The sequence below is a fragment of the Cannabis sativa genome, chromosome 3 (genome assembly GCF_029168945.1).
Source record: "Cannabis sativa cultivar Pink pepper isolate KNU-18-1 chromosome 3, ASM2916894v1, whole genome shotgun sequence".
In the NCBI taxonomy this organism is placed as follows: domain Eukaryota; kingdom Viridiplantae; phylum Streptophyta; class Magnoliopsida; order Rosales; family Cannabaceae; genus Cannabis; species Cannabis sativa.
The window spans coordinates 46,438,637-46,462,827 of NC_083603.1; the positions used below are offsets into that span (position 1 = coordinate 46,438,637).

Sequence of the window (24,191 nt, forward strand, 5' to 3'; positions counted from 1 at the left end):
CACAAACTGTTTCAATAACAAACTTCATATATATATTCAATTTAGTATCCAACATCTTTTAATATCCAATCTAGAGTATCAACAATTCCCAATGTAATCAATGTTTTTCAAATAAAAACTGTATTCCCTGTGTATTTCAGAAATTTAAATTCCTCAATATCTAATTCTCATAACGTATGTGTAGTTTTCTTTTGTTTTTCCACTATTGTTCTGTTGTTGTTTTTATTCCCTTCTACGTCTTCTGCTGCATGTTCTTTTGTTATGCCCCAGTTCACCACATTTGCTGCACTTGTTGTGTTGATCCCTTTCCCATCCAGCCTTCCTTCTTAATGTTTTTGGTCTTCCTGATTTTACTCTTTCATGTGGAGGCAAGACTGTAATATTTTTCACTTCTTCCGGTACCTCCCATTCACTTTGGTGTCCTATTGGGTAAACTGTCCCTGAATAAGTTGCCGATCCAATTTTTTTTTGTGTAGTAATCGAACGGTAGGTGTACGGGTCCATGTTCATCTCCCTCCTCACGGCCACTGCGTGCCCGCATGGCATTTCATCTATTTGGAACCTGTTGCACGTGCATGTTCTTTTTTCTAGGTCTACTTCCCACGATTCTTTCATTCTTGTTACCTCAAACAAGTAATCTGTTGTTGCTTTAACCTGTTTTAAATTTTATTGAAAAAAAAAATCAAACATAGCTGTAATTCCTACAACAACAATACAAAACTATTAAAATAGCACTACAACAACACTTCAACACTACAAAAAAAAGAAGCATAATTAATATTTTACCTCCAGATTCAATGAGTATGTGTAATTTTTCAACAGTATGTCTTCTCCAGTTGGTGATAGCTTAGTGAAGGTGTTCTGTGCTTTTGTCCTATTAGTATGCGTCCATTGTTGCACCAATGCTCTCAAGCATTCTAGCAGCGTTGTAATTGGTAGCTCCCTTGCTGCCAAATTTGCAGCGTTCAGTGATTCTGATATGTTTGAGGTCATTGTGGAATACCTCTTGTTTTGGCTATGAATTCTTGACCACTTTTCATACCCGATTTTTTTGAGGTAAGGTCTTATGCGTTTGTCCAATCCATCCAATTCAGCCATGTGGAACTCGAATTGCTTTTCTGTGTAGGCTTTCACTGCTCCAAAGAATGGCAGATTGTATTTGGCAGCATGTTGTTTGAAGCTTGTTTTAAGGTTGCTCAAAATGTGGTAACCGCAGTAACTGTGTGCAATTTCTGGATAGATTTCTCTCGCTGCTTTGATGAGGCTTTCATTTCTGTCTGAAATTAGGCATTGGTGTTCCCGTACACCATACGCTTCTTTAAATTTTTTGAAGAACCATTTCCAAGATTGGTCATTCTCAGAATCTGCAACACAAAACGCTAGTGGAAAAATATGACCTGCTGCATCTTGTGTGCATGCGCACAACAAAGTTCCCCCATAAGCTGCTTTGAGGAACGTTCCGTCCACAACAACTATCGGTCTGCATGCTCCCCACCCTTTTATGGATGCATCCAACGCCATGAAAACAAAGAGCAAGCTGTTGTCTTCTGCCGTTTTCAGATCGACAAATGATCCAGGGTTTGTTTTTTCCACCATGTGTAAGAAACTCGGTATTAGGCTGTACGAGTCACTAGCATTACCTCTCAAGTCGTTTACTGCATGTTCCTTACTTCTCCAAGCTTTCATATAGTTCATTTTGATGCCAAATCTGTATTTCAACTCCCCTTTTATGTCCATCGCTGTTGCCTTGGTCTTTATGTTCAAGAACTTCGGTTTTATGCATTCCCCTATCAGTTTCGATGTTGCTTGCCTTTGGTCTTCATGCCTTATATTTATGGGGCATGTGTGCATATTTGAGAACCTATTGAAACAAAAAAAAACAACAAAAACAACATTAAAAAACTATTAAAACAAACCTGTTGCAGATACCAAACATGTGTATTTCAGTACAAATTGTGAAAACAGGTCATTTGTTAAGGCTGACAACAAAAACAACATTAAAAAACTATTAAAAACCAACCTCCTGATTATGAATGTGTTTGTTGGCCCATTTCTCGATGCTCTTAGTGACCAATTGCAGCTTTCGTAAACACATTTCAGACTGTATTCTTGAGAGCAGGACTTCCACACTTTGTACTGAAAGTTGTTTTTGATTGCGTAGTAGCTGAGGACATTTTTTAGAGTTTCTTTGTCTTTGTATGCCTGTCCTTTTTCCACTTCGGGGTGTTGCTTGTCTGTTATTAACTTTGCATTGTTGATGTCGATTTCTGGATCCAGTTTTTTACTGGTGTTTTCAAGTTGTTCTACCATTTCTTCAGCAACCAGATTTGCATAGTCAATTATGTCGAATTTGTCCTCCTCATCTTCTATTGTTTCTGACTTTTCCCCTTCTTCCGTTTGCTGTCCCGTTGTGTATGATTCTGTTGTTGTTATGTTGTTTTCAAGCGTTGTTGTGTTGTTTTCGATCATTGCCACATTATATTCATTCGGTGTTGTTGTGGATATCGAATTTGGTGTTGCAGCAGGTGTTGTGTTGTTGTTTTGCTGGTTGACACATAGTGGATATGTCGTGAAATCTGTTTCCTTCATTTTCAATTCCAAGTAAAAGTAGAGGCTTCGATCGTTGCATATTTTGATCGGTGGTATTCCTTCTTTAGCTTGGTACTGTATTTGTAGTGTTGTGCTGGTGTTTTCGCACCCCAATGAAGTAACCAGTATTTGCAGTAGCTCTTCATACTTGCATTTTGTTGGTATGAATTCTCCACTAGCCACATAGTTCACATAATTGTGATCTTCATTCCATTGTCCATTGCTCTTGATGAGTACTGGTAGACGTTCCATTACCTGTCATTCCAGGGTCTTATTTAATGTTAAAACAATAGTACAACAACAATAAAACAATAGCAAAACAACAAAAAAAAAACAACAAAAAAAATAAAATAACAACAATAAAACAACACAAAAAACAACCAAACAGAAATACCCATTATTTTTTTTTTTAAGTTTTTATTATTATATTTGTCTGATACATATATGTATGAATGTTGTTGTAGTACTGACCGCAAAACAACATTAGAACAACCCTGATGTTGTGTTTGAATAATTGTACTAATTTATCGATTTTTTTTTTCGAAATCATTTTGTGTTACAAACGTCAAATTAACAATAGAACAACCCTCATTTATGTTTTTGCATCATAAATTAAAGAATATCACAGTTGTGTTTTCGTTTTTTTGTTTAAAACTTTAGATCTAAATCTTGTTTTTTTTATTTTTAATTTTTTTTGGTTTCTTAAGAATTAAATTATTTTTTGGGTTTGTTGTGTTTACCTCTGTTATTTTGTTGGGACAGTTTTCTGTACGTCTTGTTCTTCAATTCTGATTCCTTTTCAAAAAACTCTTCGCCGGATTTAATGGTTTTTTCTTGGTGATTTCCGTCTCCGGCGTCTCCCCACACACGAACAAGGTTGTTTCCCGTGTGTTTTACTGTTCACAGTAGAAATGAAATGATGTTGGGCTTGAGCAGTACAAAAGTAATGAAATTGGGCTGGGGCAGTATAAATGTTGTTTTTGCCGTGTCCCAGTATAAATGTAAAGTTTTGGTCCAAAAGCAGTATTTTTGTAAAATTCCCTTTTTTTATGTAATAATTTATTTTATAATTATTTAAGACATAAAATAAAATTTTGAGAAATTAAGAATAATTTTTAATACAGAGGGTTTAAACAATTTCTTCGACATGCGTATTGTTTGCTGAGATTTTCAGAAAACTAATTATTTAATATTTAAGCTAAAAAGACAATTAAATGATCGATAAATTAAGAAGACACTCAGAATTTTTATGTGGTTAGAGCGTTAATAAGCCTTAGTCTACAGGTCAGTATTATTATTATCAGATAGGCTAAAAAATCCTAAAGTATTACAATGAGTATGAGCACTCTATTCTCTTCTTGAGCATGTCAGTTAAGAATTTCAAACCCTTTGCATGAACAATTCAGTATGTATTTATAGAATAATAGAGGTCATACATAGTTACCATTTTTCTCTAATTGGGAATTTATGACGAATACATAAATTTGGGCTTATCTGGTAAAGCCCAGCCCACAAGACAATGCATGTATGCTGATGTGGAGACTTTATCACAATAATAGTTGTTCATTCGATGTCCCTTGATTGTGAATAATTAATGTCACATTAATTATTAGATCTTCAATTTATTTTGGTGGTGTTTGGTAACACTTTTTTAATCAGTTTTCTGTTTTTAAAAGTAGAAAAGTGAAAATATTTTTCAAAAACATGTTCTATAAAACTGTTTTTACTTTTTAATTTTATAATTAGAAATCAAAATTTTAAAAACAAAAAAAAATCACTTTCAATATTTTTTTAAACAGTTTTTTTTTTCTTAATCAATCTTTTGGATTAAGACCAGACCCGGACCCAAATCCCCTCCCTACGGCCCTGGCGCTAAACCCGACTTCTGACTTGAACCCGAATTCGACTCCGGACCTAAACCCGACTTAAATAAAATCAAAAAATAAAAATAAAAATGAACTTTACAGAACACACTTTTGTTTTCTGTTTTTAAAATTGAAAAACAATAGTGGTTACAGAACGCATTTTTATTTTTCAAAAATAAATTTTTTAAAAACAAAAATTTTACTTTCATTTTGTGATTAAAAAATTAAAAAACAAAAGTGTTACCAAACGACACCTTAGTTTCTCTTTTTAGATTAGATACTATTTTCTGTTCATGATCTTCGAAAAGTATTCCCTATTTTGCATTGAGTAGTAAATAGGAAAGTTAGACTGGCTTACGGATACTCACTGAGACTCTCTTCCAGGTACACGAAATTCGACACTCTTCCGTATGTTGACTAGACTTAACGGAAGCTCATTTGGTGAGAATTTCAGTTATTCTCCCAGAAGGCTAGATAAAATTTGGGCTTGACCCAACTTATATTATTTGGGTATTTGGGCCTATTGATGGGCTTCAAGCTTTTATTTAGAAGGGAAATTTACATCATTTACTAATTTTTCCATTTTTCTTTCAAATATACTGTGACACGGTAAAGTTAACTTTTTTACTGTTTTTATTTTTTTTGTTTATTACAGCAGTATACTGTCTTGGTCTTGATTCAATTTGTATATATAAAAAGTTTACAAGAATTGATTGATGACTCTCATGTCACCTTCATTTCATGTCATATTTTTCTTTTTATTTAAATTTAAAATTGATTGATGACTCTCATGTCACTTTCATTTCATGTCAATTTTTTTTTTTATTTAAATTTAAAATTTAATTTCAACTCACATTTTTTACTTAATTTGAAAGTGGGCACAATCCACCCACGTGATCCCCATTCCCAATAATTTATATATGTATTTTTTTTTTGACGCGATTTATATATGTATTTTATTTCTCTCTCTATCTCTTTTTGTGGGTTAAAATCTATAGAAAATTTCTTGAAATTAGTATTTAAGATAAAGACCATCAACAAAGACTTTACATAAAACTCTTCTCCCCACTCTTCACTATTTCAAAAACTTACAAAGCTCATTCATTTCATTCATTTTTTTTACTTAGGTTTTGAGAGAGAAAAGCAAGAAGAACAATACAGAGGAAAGAAGAACAACAGACAACTCAAACTTTCCAAGTAAAAAAAATTCTTTTTTTCTTTATTTATTTTTCTAGAACAACATAAACTTTACTTGGTTTTTGTTGTTTTCACTAATTCAGTTTTTTTTTTTCTTTTTTGGGGTTGTAGTTTAGCTCTGATTTTGTGAGTGGTGGTGTTGTATCGTTTGATGACTCTTATGGCTTATTTTGTTATTTTTTTTAGGCTTGTTTTTTATATTCTTTATTTTTTTTTGTGTTGTTTTAGTTTTGTTTTAGTAGTGTTTTCTTATGTTTTTTTATAGGATTGGGAATCCAAGTACACCCGATCGGAATACTACCATTCCAGAGTTTTTTTATGCTTGTTTTTATGTTCTTTATTTATTTTTTTTTTGTTGTTTTAGTAGTGTTTTATTATATTTTTTTTATAGGATTGAAAATTCAAGTACACCCGATCGGAATACTACCATTCCAGAGTTATAAACTCTGGTTATTACTCTGTTATTGAAGATATTAAAAAACTTCTTACTGAAACCAATTAAATATGTTTTCAAAAACTGTATTGGAAGTTCTTTTTGATTGCGTAATAGCTGTAAACTTTCTTCAGTGTTTCATTGTCTTTGTATGCCTGACCTTTTCAACTTCTGGTTGTTGTTTATCTGTTATTAGCTTCGCGTTGTTGATGTCGATTTCTGGATCTAGTTTTTTACTGTTGTTTTCAAGTTTTTCTACTATTTTTTTAGCAACCAGCTTCGCATAGTCAACTATGTCGAATTTGTCGTTTTCAAATTCTCTTGTTTTTGACTCTCCTCCTTCTTCTAATTGGTGTTCCAATGTGTATGATTCTGTTGTTGTTGTGTTATTTTCAAGTATTGTTGTGTTGTTTTCGAGCATTGTCACATTCTCTTGAAATAATTATGTTCTTTTTTCCATTGTCCATTGCTCTTTATGAGAATTAGTGTAGATTCCATGTCCTGTCATTTTTCACAATATTTCATTTACGTGGCATTTTTTTCATATTAAAACAACAGTAAAATAACACTACAAAACAGTAATTTGTTGTTGATTTAGTAATTTTTTCTCTTTTCCAGATTTTATGGTTTTTCCTGGTGTTTATATGATTCCGGTGTTGATTTGTCTGTCCCCAACCACGAAGGAGAGGTGTTGTTTGTGTTTTTTTACTGTTTACAGTATAAAAGTAAATATATTGGGCCTGGACAGTATAAAAGAAATAAAAATGGGCTTGGACAGTAAAAATGTAAAGTTTGCCGTGTCCCAGTATTTTTGAAAATATTTAGTAAAAAAACAGTATTTTTGTAAGTTTCCCTATTTAGAATGCACACGTCTATTGCCGGAAATGAAGATAACATTCACCCTCCAAGCTTCCAAAATGCTATGGATTGCGGAGGCTTGCTTTAGTCCGTAGAGGTGGACAAGAAGAGGCTAAATGTAAAATCTTTATAAATTCTAAATACTTTCTGTCAATTATTCTACAAATTATCTAGGCTATTTTATTATATTTTAATGGTTTAAACAACTAATAAGCAAAATTGATATCTAAAATTTAAAAGTAATAAAAATTCAAGATATTGCCAATATTATTTTTCTTGTAACTCAAATTATAAAAATAATAATAAATATACAAAATTTAAAAATTGAACAATTATAATTAGGATATTTATGAAATATTTAGACTAGTTTTCAATATTATTAGTATTTAATTGGAATATAAAAATATAATATTTTAAATAAAAGATTAAAATTGCCAATTAATTAAAATCTATCTAATATTTTGATAATTGATCTTATGAATTAAATGATAAACTAATGAAATTTAAATTCATACCACAATTCAAATGCATTTAGAATAAATAAAAATAAGTTTCTAAGCTTCATTAAAATTTAAAATTAATAATAATTTATTCAAAAAATTAAATATATGAATTTAGATTTGATATTTAAGTTCAAAAATGAAATATTAATTTTCTAACATTTTTTATATTTATTTTAATCAAAAATGATTTTTTAACTAAAATATACCACAATAATTCATTAGTGACAAACTGGTAACGAGGTGACTGGTTACTAGTCACCAATGTGCATCTGTCCTGGAACACACATCACTCGCGAGAAAAAGGACTAGAGGACCGAGAACTGACGAGTGAAAGCATCAAGGAGAAGCCAAGAAACCTCGGCCAACATCCCGAGTTACACGTAAAGTGACAGGGTTTCTCAGGGATGATGCGCGTGTGGGATACACCCCTAGCCGAGAAAACTCAGCTTTGCACCTATGAATGCGAGCACTAATTGGCCAGCAACCCAAAATTAGGGTTTTGGGTCAATTTTGACCCAAATCTCATCTTAAAAAAATTTCATGCATAAATCTCAATCAAACACACTTTCTAAAATAATTTTAAAATAATAAACATGAATAATAAACTTAATTTCTATAGAAACATATACAATTTTCACAGAAAATCATCAAAACATAAACAATTAACATGAAACCATCCAAATCACATTCAAAACATGAAGTATCGTTTTAAAACCTATTTAACATGAAAGTAAATTTTACTAAGGCTCTGAGGCTTGTTGTTAGAACTTATTTTACTAGAATTTAATTAATTATTATGTATATTTGATTATTAACATAATAATCTAACATCCTAAAATATTATTATCAAACGATTTGATAAACACATATTTGTTTTTAGATTCTTACATTGATTGTAGCAAAATAAAGTGACTTTTTATGTTCAATCACTCTGACCCTCAATTCCCCTTCCCTTTGGAATTATTACACAGAAAATATAAATTGACATTTTATTTACAAAAATACCTTCATAAGGTAAAGACAACATTTATACCTTTTATGTGATTTTAATTACTAAAATACCACTTACACTATCATCACTTACACAATCAAACGGTAGTTGCAGGGTGGTTGCGCGGTAGTTGCATCAGACGAAAGTTTCAATCAGACGATGGTTGCAGGATGGTTGCTAGGTGGTTGGCCGAAGGTTGCATCAGACGAAGGTTTCAATCAGACGAAAATTTTTGGGTGGTTGCTAGGTGGTTGGCTGAAGGTTACATCAAACGAAATAACTGTTAGTAAAATATTTATGCAACTGTAATGAAACTGTTGTGAAACATTAAAAATCATAACAGTGTTTTCATGTACGTAACTTTATCTACATGTCTATTTATGATTTAATATGAACAAATTCACCATTAGATCTTTGGAAAATAGCAAAAATACACCAGGATACACATTTTACTATAGTATCGATGTAATTTTTTTTGGATTATACTTGAGTTGGATTGTTTGGAAACTCCAGTTTAACTTTTGGAGATCTGCCTTTCATGAATCTAAAAATTGAAGTCAGTTCATTAGTTTTGTGCAAATTAAACTGGATTTTCCGGTTGAATTTGAGTTTCATAGTAGTTTTTCTACAGCTTTTTTTTTTATAAATTAGAAACAACCTCTGTTTTCATTGATTCTTGTCGTCTTCTCAGGTGAAGTCGCCGAAATTAATGGTGGTTCTCTTTCTGGTTGAATTTTCATTTTGGTTGCTGCGTAGTTGCGCGATGGTTGCACGATAGTTGCCCAAGAAGCATGGATCCTGGGTTGAAGGTGTGTGTAAGTGGTATTTGTGTAATTTTTTTTATTTGGGATGTATATTTGTTTATTTGGTCAGCTGGAAGTATTTTTGTAATATTATTACTTTTTTTGGTTAAAATTGAAAAAGCCCATTCCCTTTCTATAACAACTAACAAGGGTATTGCCAAGGACTCATGAATCCATATTATAGGCTCATGAATTGTTTTTTTTTTTTTTGCCATTTTGTTTCAATTAATAAAACAATATATCTTTTTCTAATTTTTACCAATCATCAAATCTAAACTATTAAAATACAAATTTTAATTTAATAATTATAAATAACTATCAAACAAAAATACAATTTAAATTTATATTTATTAGTTAGATTCACAAAGTGTCATAATTAAATAATGAACCCTAATTTCTCTTTTCTTCTCAAAATAGCCCAACCTTAGAAAAGTTCTCAAATAAGACATTGTCTATTTTTAAAATTTAATTGATTGCTTAATCCAATTAATTGAGTCATCAAGATAATATTATCCTAATTAATGTGGGGACTATGAGCCTATAAAATCAATCTCCTAATAAGTTGATTTGAAATTTATTAATTCCTGATGACTCCACTATAGACTTAGAATTGCACTATTGCTTACATAGAACACTTTATATATCCAATATAAATACGCTATAAATTATCTATTGTTTCAATCAAACTAATCAATGATTCTCTATAGACAGTCTACATTAGATAGGTATAAAATTATTATTCTACCCTTCAATGCATTTTATCCTTTAAACACTAAGCTCCTTATAAATGATATTTCAGTAAACTAGTATAATTACTGAAATAATTACTCCACCATTTAACTCGTTTTGCTAAGCTCAATGGAAATGATCATTTTACTTCTAAATAATTATAGAAGGTATGAATTCCATATCTATAATTACCCCCCCCCCCCCCCGCCCAAACTCAATTGCACTACCGAGAGTTTCCAAAATGTATGTATAGGTTAGTCAAACGGGGAAGCTAGTAATAAACAAGTTTAAGGACTCTAATACTATAGTTGGAAAAAGCTTAATCATCTCAAGATTAAGATTAATTGATCTATAATCAACTAAGTGATATTGACTTAGAAAAGATATAATAGTAAGTTTATGATATCTTTTCAACTGTCAATATCATTTCAGTCCAATGTAAACCCTATACATTCGATACAAGCTTACTTTGTTAATGTTCTAAAAAGACATTCCACTTAGCCAAGTGTAAGTAAACCACATCGCTAATTATTATATTAGTGTAAATCTAGTGCACTAATAAATTATGGGACCAAATAATTTGAAGCATATAATCATGATTATTTTCTATTTTTGTGACAATACCATAATTGTGAATAACTATATGTTCGAAATTTAGCAAAATTTATATATAAATTAAATAATCATGAAAGTAGCATGTGAGCCAAGTCATATACAATAGTAAAGGATCTCTGATCTTTTATTGATAAGTAAATAACATTACATTAGAATTGAATTTTATTTAGGGCATAAAATCCTAACATGCCCAACCTAGGGTGTCATGGGATTTCACAAGGGTTTTTATTCTAGAGACCTTAATTCGAGAGGAATACCATCAAGGATATGAGTCATCAAGGTACAAGGAGACTAATACTTAAACATAGAGTAAACATTGCATAAGAGTTCCCCTCCAAATGGCCTAGGTAATTCGTGCCATCCTTTTGTACAAAAAGATGGCACAACGCCTCTTTCAAAATATAAAGGGGGACTTTTCCATATGTGTTCATCCAACACAAAACAGCATAAAACCATTGAAAGAAGCTATTCCCAACCTATGCAACTTGTGCCATATTTTGGTACAAAATGATGGCATAACTTCCCCATTAAAAATGAGAGGGAGGTACTTGGTGTTAGGTTTTATGCCCTAAATAAAACTCTTTACAATCTGATTAGTTATCAATATAAGAAATTTGAAGTGATTGATGTTTGCATGAATTTTACATGCTAATGGTTTAATATGTTTAATATGTTTATTACATTCATACACACAAAATCAGTTAAATCCAGATTATATGTTTATTCACAATTACAGTATCGTCAACACAGTGGAATGTGATTGTGATCATATGAATCAAAAGTTTTGGTCCCTGTTTCATCAGTGTTATTGGATTTACACTAATGTGATAATCAGCGATGATGTGTACTTACACTTGGAGTAAGTGTTATGTTCTTTCCAGGACATTAGTAAAGTATACTAGTTTCGAATGTATGGAGTATACATTGGACTGGACCGATATTGCAACTAAGTTAAGATATTACAAACTTACCGTTATACATATCTTTCCAAGTCAATATCAGTAGTTGATCTTAAGATTGAAAAGAATCTAAATCCTGATATGCTTGGGCTCAACTCAGGAGTGCTATTCATGTTCTTTGATTTATTAGTTAAGCCTACTTTTGGGTCAGGGTGATACGTATATTTTGGGAACATGATAGTATGATTGAGTGGGAGTGCTGAACATAAATATGGAATCTATAGCTTCTACTGGTGTATAGAAGTTAAGTGATGATTCCCTTCGAGCTTAGCAAATAGAAGTAAATGGATGAGCTCTTGTTTAACTGACTAATTATTAGATCATTAAACACCATTTACAGGTAGCTAAGTGTTTTAAGGGGCAAAATACATTGAGGGGTGAGAACGGTAAAGAAATCCCATCTCGATGTAAATCATCTATATAGAGGATCTTTAAATCACAATAAGATTATAACAATGGTTAAATGAGATAGTATATTGGTATCGTGAAACATACAATATGCTCTATATAAGTCTGAGAGTGCAATTCTAAGTTCTAAGAGTGGATTCAACGAAGAATTAATAAGTAGGAATTTACTTGGTAAATTTGGTTCACTTATTGGAAGCTCGGTTATATAGACCCATGGTCCCCATACTAGTTGAGAACATTCTCGCTTATAAGACTCATTAATTGATTCGTGATTGATCAATTATAATTCTAAAGTTAGACTATGTCCGATTTTATGAATTTTCACTATTCGGGTGAAATTGTAAGGAAAAGAGTTTTCGGGTTTATTTATTTATTAATGGACTTTATATGTCTAATTAATAATTAAATTAAATGACAATATTATTTAATAATGTATTTTAATTATTAAATAATTAGTTTTGGCATTTAAAAGGTTAGAATTGGAAAATTGGCATTTTTAAGAAAATAGAGATAAAATTTGATAAAATTGCAAAATTAAGTGGGGCCCATTACAACACCTATGGCCGGCCACTTATAAGGCTTTTTCAAATTAATATTTTCATTATTTTAATGCCAAATAATTCTAAACCTAAACCTAGTAAGTTGCCTATAAATAGAAAGTGATGGCTCATTCACAACACATGCTTTCATTAGCTTTCTGACAGAAATTTCTCTCTTCAGAAAAACTGAGCCTTCCCTCACTCTCTACCTTGGCCGAAACCTCTCTCCCTCTTTTCCTTCATCTTTTTCGTGACCCTAGTGAAAGAGTAAGTGCCCACACACAAGAAGCGATAACTCAATCATAGATTGGAAGACCGTGAAGGATCAAAGCTTGAAGAAGAAGGAGATTCGGGCTCAGATCTTGATTATACTCTGCTACAGAAAGGAATCAAGGGTTAGAGATCTGAGTGGAAGGAGACATTTATTCCGCCGCATCAATGTAAGGTTTTCTTAACTTTATATGTGTTTAATTTATCGTTTTAGAAAGTTCATATTTAGGATGTTAATAAACATACTTGTGAGTAGATCTAAGATCCTGGTAAAATAATTCCCAACAACTGGCCTCAGAGCCATGGTAATTGATTTACTTACATGTAATTTGGACTTTAAAACGATTGTTTGTATGTTCTTTGGATGGTATTATGTTGTATTGAGTGTTATTTGATGATTGATTGATGATTATGAAATTTTCGTGAAAAATAATTGTTATTTCGGTTCTGGAATTATTTTTATTGGATAGTATGGAAAAAATTAAGCAAGTTAGCCTTTTACAGAACTCAATTTGGATTTTATTTGAATTAGTTATGATTTTTTGAAGATTTGACAAAATCGGAAATTTTGTCTTGATAGTTTCACACGATCGCAGAGCTGTCCGTACAGTTTCGATTTTTTTCAATTTTCTTCAATTTTTCATACGTTTTCATGGAATTAACTTCCAATTTTTTGTATGGTTTTATATATATACTATTTCTATTCCTAATTCAATTCTAATTATCATTTTGAATTAATTTAATTTTTTTTATTTAATTCAAGATATTAGTGTAATTTGAATTTGAATAGAACTAGTATTTATCTTTTTGCTTAAAAATCTATCTTATTTTTAAATTTGATTATATTTTTTTAAATTTAAGGTCGTATATTTTTTTGATATTTAAAATATCTTTTAAGATATTTATAATATCTTTTAAGATATTTAAAAATATCTTATCTTTTAAGATATTTATAATATCTTTTAAAGATATTTATAATATCTTTTAAGATATTTAAAAATATCCTATCTTTTAAGATATTTTAAAAATATCTTATCTATTAAGATTTTTTAAATCTTTTTAGATATTTTGACCTTATTTAAAATTTAAAATAAGATATTTATAATCATGTAATTTTAAATAGATATAAGATATTTTGCTAACTTTTAAATTTTGTTATTTTATTTATTTAAATTAAATTTAAAAATCTGAAAAGATATTTTATTTATCTTTTCTAATTTTTATTTAATTTTTTATTTTTAAAATAACATTTAATTTTTAAAAAGTAGTTAGCAAATTTTGAAATGATATTTAGGTTGGTTGAAACCTAATTTTTCAAATAGTAGGTTTAATTTTAAATTTTTTTTTAAAATAATTTCGAAATTTTAAATTTTTTTTTTTTCGAAATTAATTAATTTATTTTTATTTTTTTTGAAATTAATTAAAATATTTTATTTAATTATTTATTTTTCGAAATTATTTATTTAAAATTAAATAAATCCTACTTCCAACTATCCAAATTAACCTTGTTGCGGGAGTATGTGTTTTTAGCTTGTATGTAAGTTTTAAAAACCTATTATTACTTGATTGCAAATAGCCATGGTTACTTTTTGCCGATCTAATGATCCGATGGCTCCCTGTCAAGTAAATAATTTGTAACAGTAAATTTTACAATCTTCTTTCATCTGTGTATGACCTAGCAACATGATAGGATCCATCCAAAGTGTGCCTGTGTGAGCCTATATGTTTATTTTATTATATAGATGCATATAGGTTGTTGCTAAATAAAATGTCACACCATGATAGATTTTATTTAGGTCCATTTAGTTATTGGACCTATTCAATTAATAACAGTTATTCATTTTAAGGTTAAATTCCTCTCTTTTGGGCCTTGTGTGAGAGTTGGGTGCCATAGAAGTGGGTACGACATACCGAACCCAAAGACCCCCTCACATGAACTACCCCAATTGTGAAGTGCCCATTTGCCCGATTTGAATAATCGTACTAGGTTAATTATAATAGTTTGACCTAATAAAATTGAATTAGCAACATAATTAACTTTTAAAATATATGAAAATTTATTTTCATTTTAATATTTTAAAGTTAATTTTAAGAAAAACACTTTTAGTTTAGATATTATTTCTAGATAAACTATTTGTATTTTTCTTGTATTTAATTAAATATAGAATTTTAACTAACTAAGATTCTTTCTGGAACTTATTTAATTAAATATTCCTATTTAAGTTATAAATTAGTTGTATCAACTGATTTTTCTTAACAAACTTAAATTTGAATATTTGATTTAAATTTTAAATCAAGTTGAGGAATCTTAGGCATTAGTTATTAAAGATTCTTAAGATATTTTTTTTAAGTTAATATCTTTTCAAATATTAACTTAAAATGGAATATTTTAGATATTTTTTGGTTGATATTTTTTTTAAATATTAACTTCAAAAGATATCTTCAAATTAAGTGGTTACAACTTAATTTGTGATATTTAATTAAATCTAGATTTGAAATTATTTAAGTTTTAGATTTTTTCTATATAACTTAAATTAGATATTTTTTCAAATTTTTGAAAAGATACTTAGTCAAATAAGATATTTTCTAGATAGTAATTTCTAGACTACTTATTATTTCTAATACTTATATAGGAAAATATTATACTTTTGTGAAATTAATTATTTAAATAATTAATTTTGGTACAATTTTATTAAGTATATTTTTCCTAGTATTAAATAGAAATTAATAATTAAGGCTTCTCTAAACTTAATTATTATTTCTTGAATTTAATATATTTAATTAACTTGAAAATCTAAATATCTAAGTTGATTTTCATCATGATACTTAAATATTTATTGATTTTTCATGACACTTAATTAAATAGAAAATTAATTTTAGGTTGAAATCTAATTTTTCAACTTAAATTTAAATAATTTTCAAAATATATATTTTTCTTTATTTTATTAATCAATTTCGAAAATTGCATTTTAATTATGCAATATTTTCGAATTTTTTTTGAAAAATAGATTGAGTTGTGAATTAATTATTTATTTTAATTAATTCTTGGACCAACTCGAGTCAATGATTTTTTCATTTAATTGATTAATTTAAAAATAAATGAATTTAAAATATATATATATATATATTATTAGAAATTGAATTAACTAGTCAAAAGAAAATCTAGATAGGTGATATTTTTGCTTGAAGTATTTCTTTTCTATTTTTATTATTTTCGAAAATTGTATTTTTATATACTTTAATTTTTCGAAACCCAATAAATATATTCTCAAAGGAAATTTTTAAGTTGCTAATTATTTATTTAATTCAACTTAAATTAATTTCCTTAATATTTATATTTAAGATTATTACTAAGATGGAAATAATTAATTTTATTTCAATCACCATCTAGTATAATTTTATAAATATTATATTAAATTCTTAATTTTGAATTTTAATTCTTAAATTTTGAATTTAATGAGATTTATTTATTAGAATAATAAAGAAAATACATTTTAAATAATGAGCTTTATTATTATTAAGATATTCGATCTCCATTGTGGGTTTTACACCGCGTTTGTTTTAGTGAGTAATCCTCCCTAATGGAGGAACGTTCATTAGCAATTTCGCACCGTTTAATCTCGCATGATAAGTGGTTTGCAAGTGTTTTATATGGTATAGATCACCCTAATGGTGGCGACCATATTTGACTTGCAAATTGCGAAACAATGGTAGAAGCTCATGAGATAGAATAGCCTTGACTCTCGCCTAAACGGACAACGCCGGATTCGATCTTGATCGAATAAAAGGTTGCTAGAATGTTTAACATTTTAGATGAGCCGACAACTCTATTCAATGGATGGTAGCTTTGACTCTCGCCTAAACGGGACACCGATATCGCCTTGTTGAAAACCTTGGAAATTATTTAGGATTGAATTTTTAAGGATTTTCTCATATCATTCCTACTTGCTATGTGCTTATAATTTCTGAATTGATTTTGTGTGTTAAACCATTATTAATTTCTATTTGTTGATTTCTATTATTTTGTAGTATCCTGTTTGTCAAAATGAATCCCATGTTATCACTGTTGACTGAAAATAAGCTGAATGGATCTAACTTTAATAAATGGAATGAGAACATTAATATTGCTCTCATAGGAGAAAGTGCCTTGTTTGTTTTAACTGAGCCGTCACCTGAAGTGCCTGGGGATAATGCATCCAAAGCTGTGAAAGAAAAGTATGAGCGTTGGCAGAAGGCAAATGACAAAGCTCTATACTTTATGCTTTCTAGCATGGTTGACACCCTCAAAACTCGGTTTTCTAAAACTGAGAAGGCCGCCGAAGTTATGACGAAGTTAAATGAGCTATTCGGTAAGGCATCACTTCGGTCACGCTTTGACGCGACTAAGAAGTACATTAACGCACCGGATGGAACCTCATCAAAACGTGCGTGATCATGTTCTCCTCATGTCCAAGCTATTTCCAAGAAGCCCAGATCATGGTGCCGAAATGGACAAGGTGCTACTCAAGTAAGTCTTATCTTGAATGTACTCGACTCAAAGATTTCTACCATACACATCAAATTATGTCATGAATAAGAAGGAAATTGACTTTCATGAATTAGTCAATGACCTTCAAACTTATGAAAATTTGATTGGAGGACCCAAGAAGAAAGGGAGTAAACCTCATCCTGGTAATGGTAATGGGACGATGAAACCTGAAGCAAATGTCGCCTCTGCTTCAAAGCCCAAATCGAAGAAGAAGTGGAAGAACACCAAGAAGCGAACAAAAGTCATGAAAAAGACTGCTCCTTCTGGTGATGCTACACTTAAAGGAAAGTGTTTCCACTGCAATGAAAAAGGCCATTGGAAACCCCAATGTCCTAAACTTCTTGCAAAGAAACAAGGTATTTCCTTTCATAAACTTTAAGAGTTTTAGTGAATTATTATCCAATTGGATTTATAATTCCGACTAACTTTGTTTATTTGTTTTCTTCTTCTTATAGGCCAAGCTACTTGAACTCAATTGAGTTGGATCGCCAAGCCGGACCAAGGGTGAAATCGTCCAGATGAAGATGAAGCTCTTCAATTTATTTTTTGAATTAATTGTTTTAGTTTAAAGACAATTTGGATTTCAAATTTTAGTTAGGGATATTTATCCCTGTTTCTCTCATATTGTTGCAATATTTTTTTTATTTTTAATAAAGTTTTATTTTTTTCGAAATTCCCTATTGCAATTTATGAGATTGAGCTTCATTTAATTCTATCTTCATCAATTATTACCACATTATATTTATATGTTTGTATGTGTAAGTGTTTTTATTATTGATACAAATTCTATAATATTTACAACTCTTCATAGAGTTATATTATATAAACACTAGAAATTATTTCTATGTTTATTAAGAATTTGTTTAATAAAAGGATCTTATGATCTGATAGGGGTGGAGAAAAGTTAAGAAAACTATGCAGTTCAACGATCTTTTATATCTAATGAACTCTGGATAGTATTCAACTCCACATAAACTCTATCACACTTAGAGAATCATGATCTTTACAACCTTTAGGGGTGGATCATAATCTCTATATACTTAGGGGTGGAGTCTATTCCACAATTCCCTATGAAACACATATCTTGTTTAAACATAGAAGTAATATAATGAGTCAGCTATTGTCAATATAAATTCTTGATCTTGATTGTATGTTCCATTTCGTTTTTACTGTTGTAAGTAAGAGTTTGATACCTTTGAAAGTTCTTTGTTAAAGTTTCACACTACCTTAATTGAGTGGGAGAATTTTAAAGTTCTATACCCATCTTCATTAGGTTGATAATTGTGATAGGTACTTAAGAACACTACTGAAAAGCAAATCTAACCATTCACATGGATAGGTATAGCTTATCAGAATTATGAGAATAAGATAAAGAACTCTAGTTCAGTCCATTCAAATGACTTGAACATAGAATTCTTAATCCTCATAAAATTTGATGGTATCTTAATTTTGATTACTTAATCTCTGGCATGTATTTTTTCACTTCAAATACTAGTCTGCTATGTTGATGACTTAGTCTTGACTTAAAGTTTCGTACTAATACAAAAGTCACAACTAGGTAACTCTCTAAACAATCAGAGGTTAAAAGTATTATTTAACCAGACATCTGTTATTGAGTGGGAGCTATCTGAGATGTAATCAAATAGGGAACATTAGAAGATATTCAAGAAGGATTTATGAAAGTGATCTATATGTCGTATATTAAGGAACTGTGTATCAGTTGTCCTTGTATCTCACCATCTAATTTCGATTTATATGAGATGGTGCTTACTTTGGGGGTGGAGGAATTATTGTAGAATAATTCAAGCTCTACTGCAGAAGAACTATAACTTGGTCTATTCGAAAATACCGTAAAGTTATATCACCGAAGAAAAGTCTACACCGTATTATCTCAATTACATATTTTAAAATATGAGAGATATGTCCTCTCGTTAATTCGTATGTACTTTTAAAACAGTAAAGATTTAAGTATCCCTAGATGAGTAAAGCATATAGTTAAGGATGTTTCATAAGAGTATTTATGAACTTGTTTCCAGAAGTTTGGGTGGATTCAAATATACTACACTTGATCTAAAGATCAAGACATCATATTGACCTATTTGCACGGTTGTTTTATATTAGTGCAAGTGGGAGTTTGTTAGGTTTTATGCCCTAAATAAAACTCTTTACAATCCTGATTAGTTATCAATATAAGAAATTTGAAGTGATTGATGTTTGCATGAATTTTACATGCTAATGGTTTAATATGTTTAATATGTTTATTACATTCATACACACAAAATCAGTTAAATCCAGATTATATGTTTATTCACAATTACAGTATCGTCAACACAAAGGAATGTGATTGTGATCATATGAATCAAAAGTTTTGGTCCCCGTTTCATCGTTGTTATTGGATTTACACTAATGTGATAATCGGCGATGATGTGTACTTACACTTGGAGTAAGTGTTATGTTCTTTCCAGACATTAGTAAAGTATACTAGTTTCGAATGTATGGAGTATACATTGGACTGGACCGATATTGCAACTAAGTTAAGATATTACAAACTTACCGTTATACATATCTTTCCAAGTCAATATCAGTAGTTGATCTTAAGATTGAAAAGAATCTAAATCCTGATATGCTTGGGCTCAACTCAGGAGTGCTATTCATGTTCTTTGATTTATTAGTTAAGCCTACTTTTGGGTCAGGGTGATACGTATATTTTGGGAACATGATAGTATGATTGAGTGGGAGTGCTGAACATAAATATGGAATCTATAGCTTCTACTGGTGTATAGAAGTTAAGTGATGATTCCCTTCGAGCTTAGCAAATAGAAGTAAATGGATGAGCTCTTGTTTAACTGACTAATTATTAGATCATTAAACACCATTTACAGGTAGCTAAGTGTTTTAAGGGGCAAAATACATTGAGGGGTGAGAACGGTAAAGAAATCCCATCTCGATGTAAATCATCTATATAGAGGATCTTTAAATCACAATAAGATTATAACAATGGTTAAATGAGATAGTATATTGGTATCGTGAAACATACAATATGCTCTATATAAGTCTGAGAGTGCAATTCTAAGTTCTAAGAGTGGATTCAACGAAGAATTAATAAGTAGGAATTTACTTGGTAAATTTGGTTCACTTATTGGAAGCTCAGCATATAGATCCATGGTCCCCATTCTAGTTGAGAACATTCTGCTTATAAGACTCATTAATTGATTCGTGATTGATCAATTATAATTCTAAAGTTAGACTATGTCTGATTTTATGAATTTTCACTATTCAGGGGTGAAATTGTAAGGAAAAGAGTTTTCTGGGTTTATTTATTTATTAATGGACTTTATATGTCTAATTAATAATTAAATTAAATGACAATATTATTTAATAATGTATTTTAATTATTAAATAATTAGTTTTGGCATTTAAAAGGTTAGAATTGGAAAATTGGCATTTTTAAGAAAATAGAGATAAAATTTGATAAAATTGCAAAATTAAGTGGGGCCCATTACAACACCTATGGCCGGCCACTTATAAGGCTTTTTCAAATTAATATTTTCATTATTTTAATGCCAAATAATTCTAAACCTAAACCTAGTAAGTTGCCTATAAATAGAAAGTGATGGCTCATTCACAACACATGCTTTCATTAGCTTTCTGACAGAAATTTCTCTCTTCAGAAAAACTGAGCCTTCCCTCACTCTCTACCTTGGCCGAAACCTCTCTCCCTCTTTTCCTTCATCTTTTTCGTGACCCTAGTGAAAGAGTAAGTGCCCACACACAGTAAGCAGTAACTCAATCATAGATTGGAAGACTGTGAAGGATCAAAGCTTGAAGAAGAAGGAGATTCGGGCTCAGATCTTGATTATACTCGCTACGTAAAGGAATCAAGGGTTAGAGATCTGAGTGGAAGGAGACATTTATTCCGCTGCATCAATGTAAGGTTTTCTTAACTTTATATGTGTTTATTTTATCGTTTTAGAAAGTTCATATTTAGGATGTTAATAAACATACTTGTGAGTAGATCTAAGATCCTGGTAAAATAATTCCCAACACTTGGCCAAGTGTGTCTTTCAAAGAAACATAAAACAAGTGTGAAAAGCCACCAAGTTGTGGAGAACCATGATAGGCGACCTGTGCCATCCTTGTGACCCAAAAGATGTCACAACTCACCCACTTTAGAAAATTGGTCAAATGTGTTTTTCCAACATCAAGATACATAAAATAAGAAAGAAAGACCACCAAATGTTCTTCTACGATGATAGACGATCTGTTCCATCTTTCTGGTGAAAAAGGTGGCGTAACTCAAAAATTAGTTTTGAGCGCCAAACTATGGTTTCATGACCCTAAAACTAAGAAAATGTGACTCACCATAAAAAAATAGTCAAAACACTTCTCAAGGTGTAATACCCTAGGATTAAGAAATAGATTAACAAACTCTAACTAGTTAAATGTGTATTATTATGGAATTATATTATTATATAATTTATTATAAGTGAATTAATTTGATATATGACATGTTAAGACCCCGTTGGTGAGCTAGGGGCATTTTAGTAATTTTGACCTGAGAAGGGTAAAATTGTGAATTTAATTTAATTGCGTGCTTATGAACTATATTATTATATAGTATGCGAGTTTTTTCTTTTTTTAGGTGTGTTCTGACAAGTCGGCGCGGTATAGTCACAACTGGATATTTCGGGCTGAACCGGGTTCGGGGCCAAAATACAATTTTGGGATAATTTATTGGCATTGTATTATTGAGTGATTAATATGAAAGTTATTTTAAGTATGTATGTGAAGATAAATGACACTTTTGCCCTTGAATGCATGTATGTATGTTGGCTCTAGGGGCATTTTAGTCATTTTGCATATGAGATTTATTTTCAACAAAAGGAAATTTTAAAGAAAAGGAAATGCATTTTCAGTTTGTTCTCAGCCCTTTAGCCGAGCCCCTCTCTCTCACCCTTAAGCTTCATCTTTTCAACATCTAAATTGGGAAATTCTTTTGGAAAGAAGTTTAGATTTTGGTGGCATTTGTGCTTGGGTTTGGAAAAGATTAGAGTTAACTCTTTCTACTATTTTTATTTTGAACTTTATGTTGCTGAAATTACATTGAGAAACATGCTTTGTTTATGATTTAGTTCATCTTTGCATGTGTGAGAAAGCTTGGGTATAATCTTTGTATATTTGGCATGTTGGTGTTGTTGAAATGTGGAATTTGTTCTTGGTGATTTTAGAGGCGTTTTTGGGGTTATTTTGAGTTCAAAATCAGAGTATAGGTTCTGATTTTAGGTTATGTTCAAGCTTGTGGTTATGGGTTTTGATGTTCTTGGTTGTTCAAGCTTTTGGAATTGAAATTGTTATGATTTTGCTCAAGTTTTGAGTTTATCTTTATTGTTGTTATAATCTGAATTTTGATGCATGTGAGCTTTGATTTTGAGCTTTAAATGTGTCTATTAGCTCTTTGTTATGATAGTTATATTACGTGGGAAATGATTTTGAGATATATTCATGATTGGGGCGATTCTGGGTGAGTTTTGGTGTATTTTTTGAGCTGCTGAAAATGGAATTTCTGGGTTTTCAATCCAGGTGTTGCGGCCCGCTTGCGTGGACAGATTTCATGTTGAACTTGTTTTGTTCATAACTTTTGACGCGAGACTCTATTTGGGACGTTCTTTATATCGTTGGAAAGCTCGTTCCGAGCCCTATATGTTTATCTGTATTTTGAATGCCAATTTTATATTATGTGAAAGTAGATTTAGGGATTAACCCTATACTTGTAAATCTTACAAATTATGACTAGAATTACCGGCACTTGGTCAGGAGCACCCGGGGATTTGGAATCTCCACGTTTGCGGGACATCAGGTAAGACAGTAGTTTGCACGTAGAGTTAAGCGTGATGGCACTCATGTTTTATATTATGATTGTGATTAATTGAGAACCAGGATTAGGGTTATTACCCTAAAATGAGCGATTATATGGTCTAGGGTTATTACCCTAGTAATTAAAAGATTTTGAGTGTTATGCCATGCAAATATGTTAGAATAAAGAATTATGCGCCTAAGGCATAATTAAGCTAGACTCGGTAAACTAGTACCTTGAGTATAGTTAAATGCGGTCTAGGGTTATTACCCTAGAATATTATGAAGGTAAGAAAATGATGATGTATGGTAAAATTGTTAATCAAGTGAAGACATGAGTTAGGGTTATTACCCTCAATAGGTGTTATTTTGAGCATGTTGTAATATGTTGTATGAGTGATTATTTAGTATGGAAGTTAGGGTTGTTACCCTAAGATTCTATATGTTATAGTATATGTTAAGTGCACGCATTTATGTTAAGAGTTATGTGTATAAGACATAATTGGATTATACCTGATATATATCACTAGGATAAACTACTGAAAGAACGTAATGTATGGATTACGTATATGCATGAATAGGGTTATGCAAGCAAGGCATAACTAGGTTAGACTCGGTAACTATAACCGAGGTAAATGTTGGGTTTTGTGCCATAAATAAAACCCATTACAATTTGATTAGTTATCAATTTAGAATTTTGAAGTGATTTATGATTACATGTATGTTACATGTTTGTGGTTAAATATATATATTTGATATATGCACAAAATCAGTTAAATCCAGAACATATAGTTATTCACAATTACAGTATTATCAATACAGTAGAATGTGATTATGATTATATGATTCAAAAGATTTGGTCCCTGTTCATCAGTGTTTTGGATTTACACTGATGTGATAATCAGCGATGAAGTATACTTACACTTGGAGTAAGTGTTATGTTCTTTCCAGAACATTGGCAAAGTATACTAGTTTCGAATGTATGGAGTATACATTGGACTGGACCGATATTGAACTTGGTCAAAGATATTGTAAACTTACCGTTGTATCT

General features: G+C 30.5%; 1 protein-coding gene across 1 annotated transcript; it reads right to left on the reverse strand.

The window, feature by feature from the left end:
• Positions 1–222: 222 nt before the first annotated feature.
• LOC115699784 (uncharacterized) lies at positions 223–2,920 on the reverse strand. The gene is made up of 3 exons (XM_061112599.1): positions 2,021–2,920; positions 787–1,861; positions 223–654 (listed from the first exon to the last, which is right to left on the reverse strand). The coding sequence occupies exons 1-3, from the start codon at positions 2,839–2,841 to the stop codon at positions 223–225; spliced, it is 2,328 nt and encodes a 775-aa protein (XP_060968582.1). The 5' UTR covers positions 2,842–2,920.
• Between the last annotated feature and the right edge of the window lie 21,271 nt (positions 2,921–24,191).

What these genes read in the sequence shown, in the direction of transcription:
- LOC115699784 (XM_061112599.1), bottom strand. Translation starts at nt 2,841, where the DNA reads ATGGAACGTCTACCAGTACTCATCAAGAGCAATGGACAATGGAATGAA. An exon ending in AACACATTCATAATCAGGAG is followed by an intron (nt 1,862 to 2,020) that starts GTTGGTTTTTAA and finishes TTGTTTCAATAG; the next exon opens with GTTCTCAAATATGCACACAT. An exon ending in CATACTCATTGAATCTGGAG is followed by an intron (nt 655 to 786) that starts GTAAAATATTAA and finishes AATTTAAAACAG; the next exon opens with GTTAAAGCAACAACAGATTA.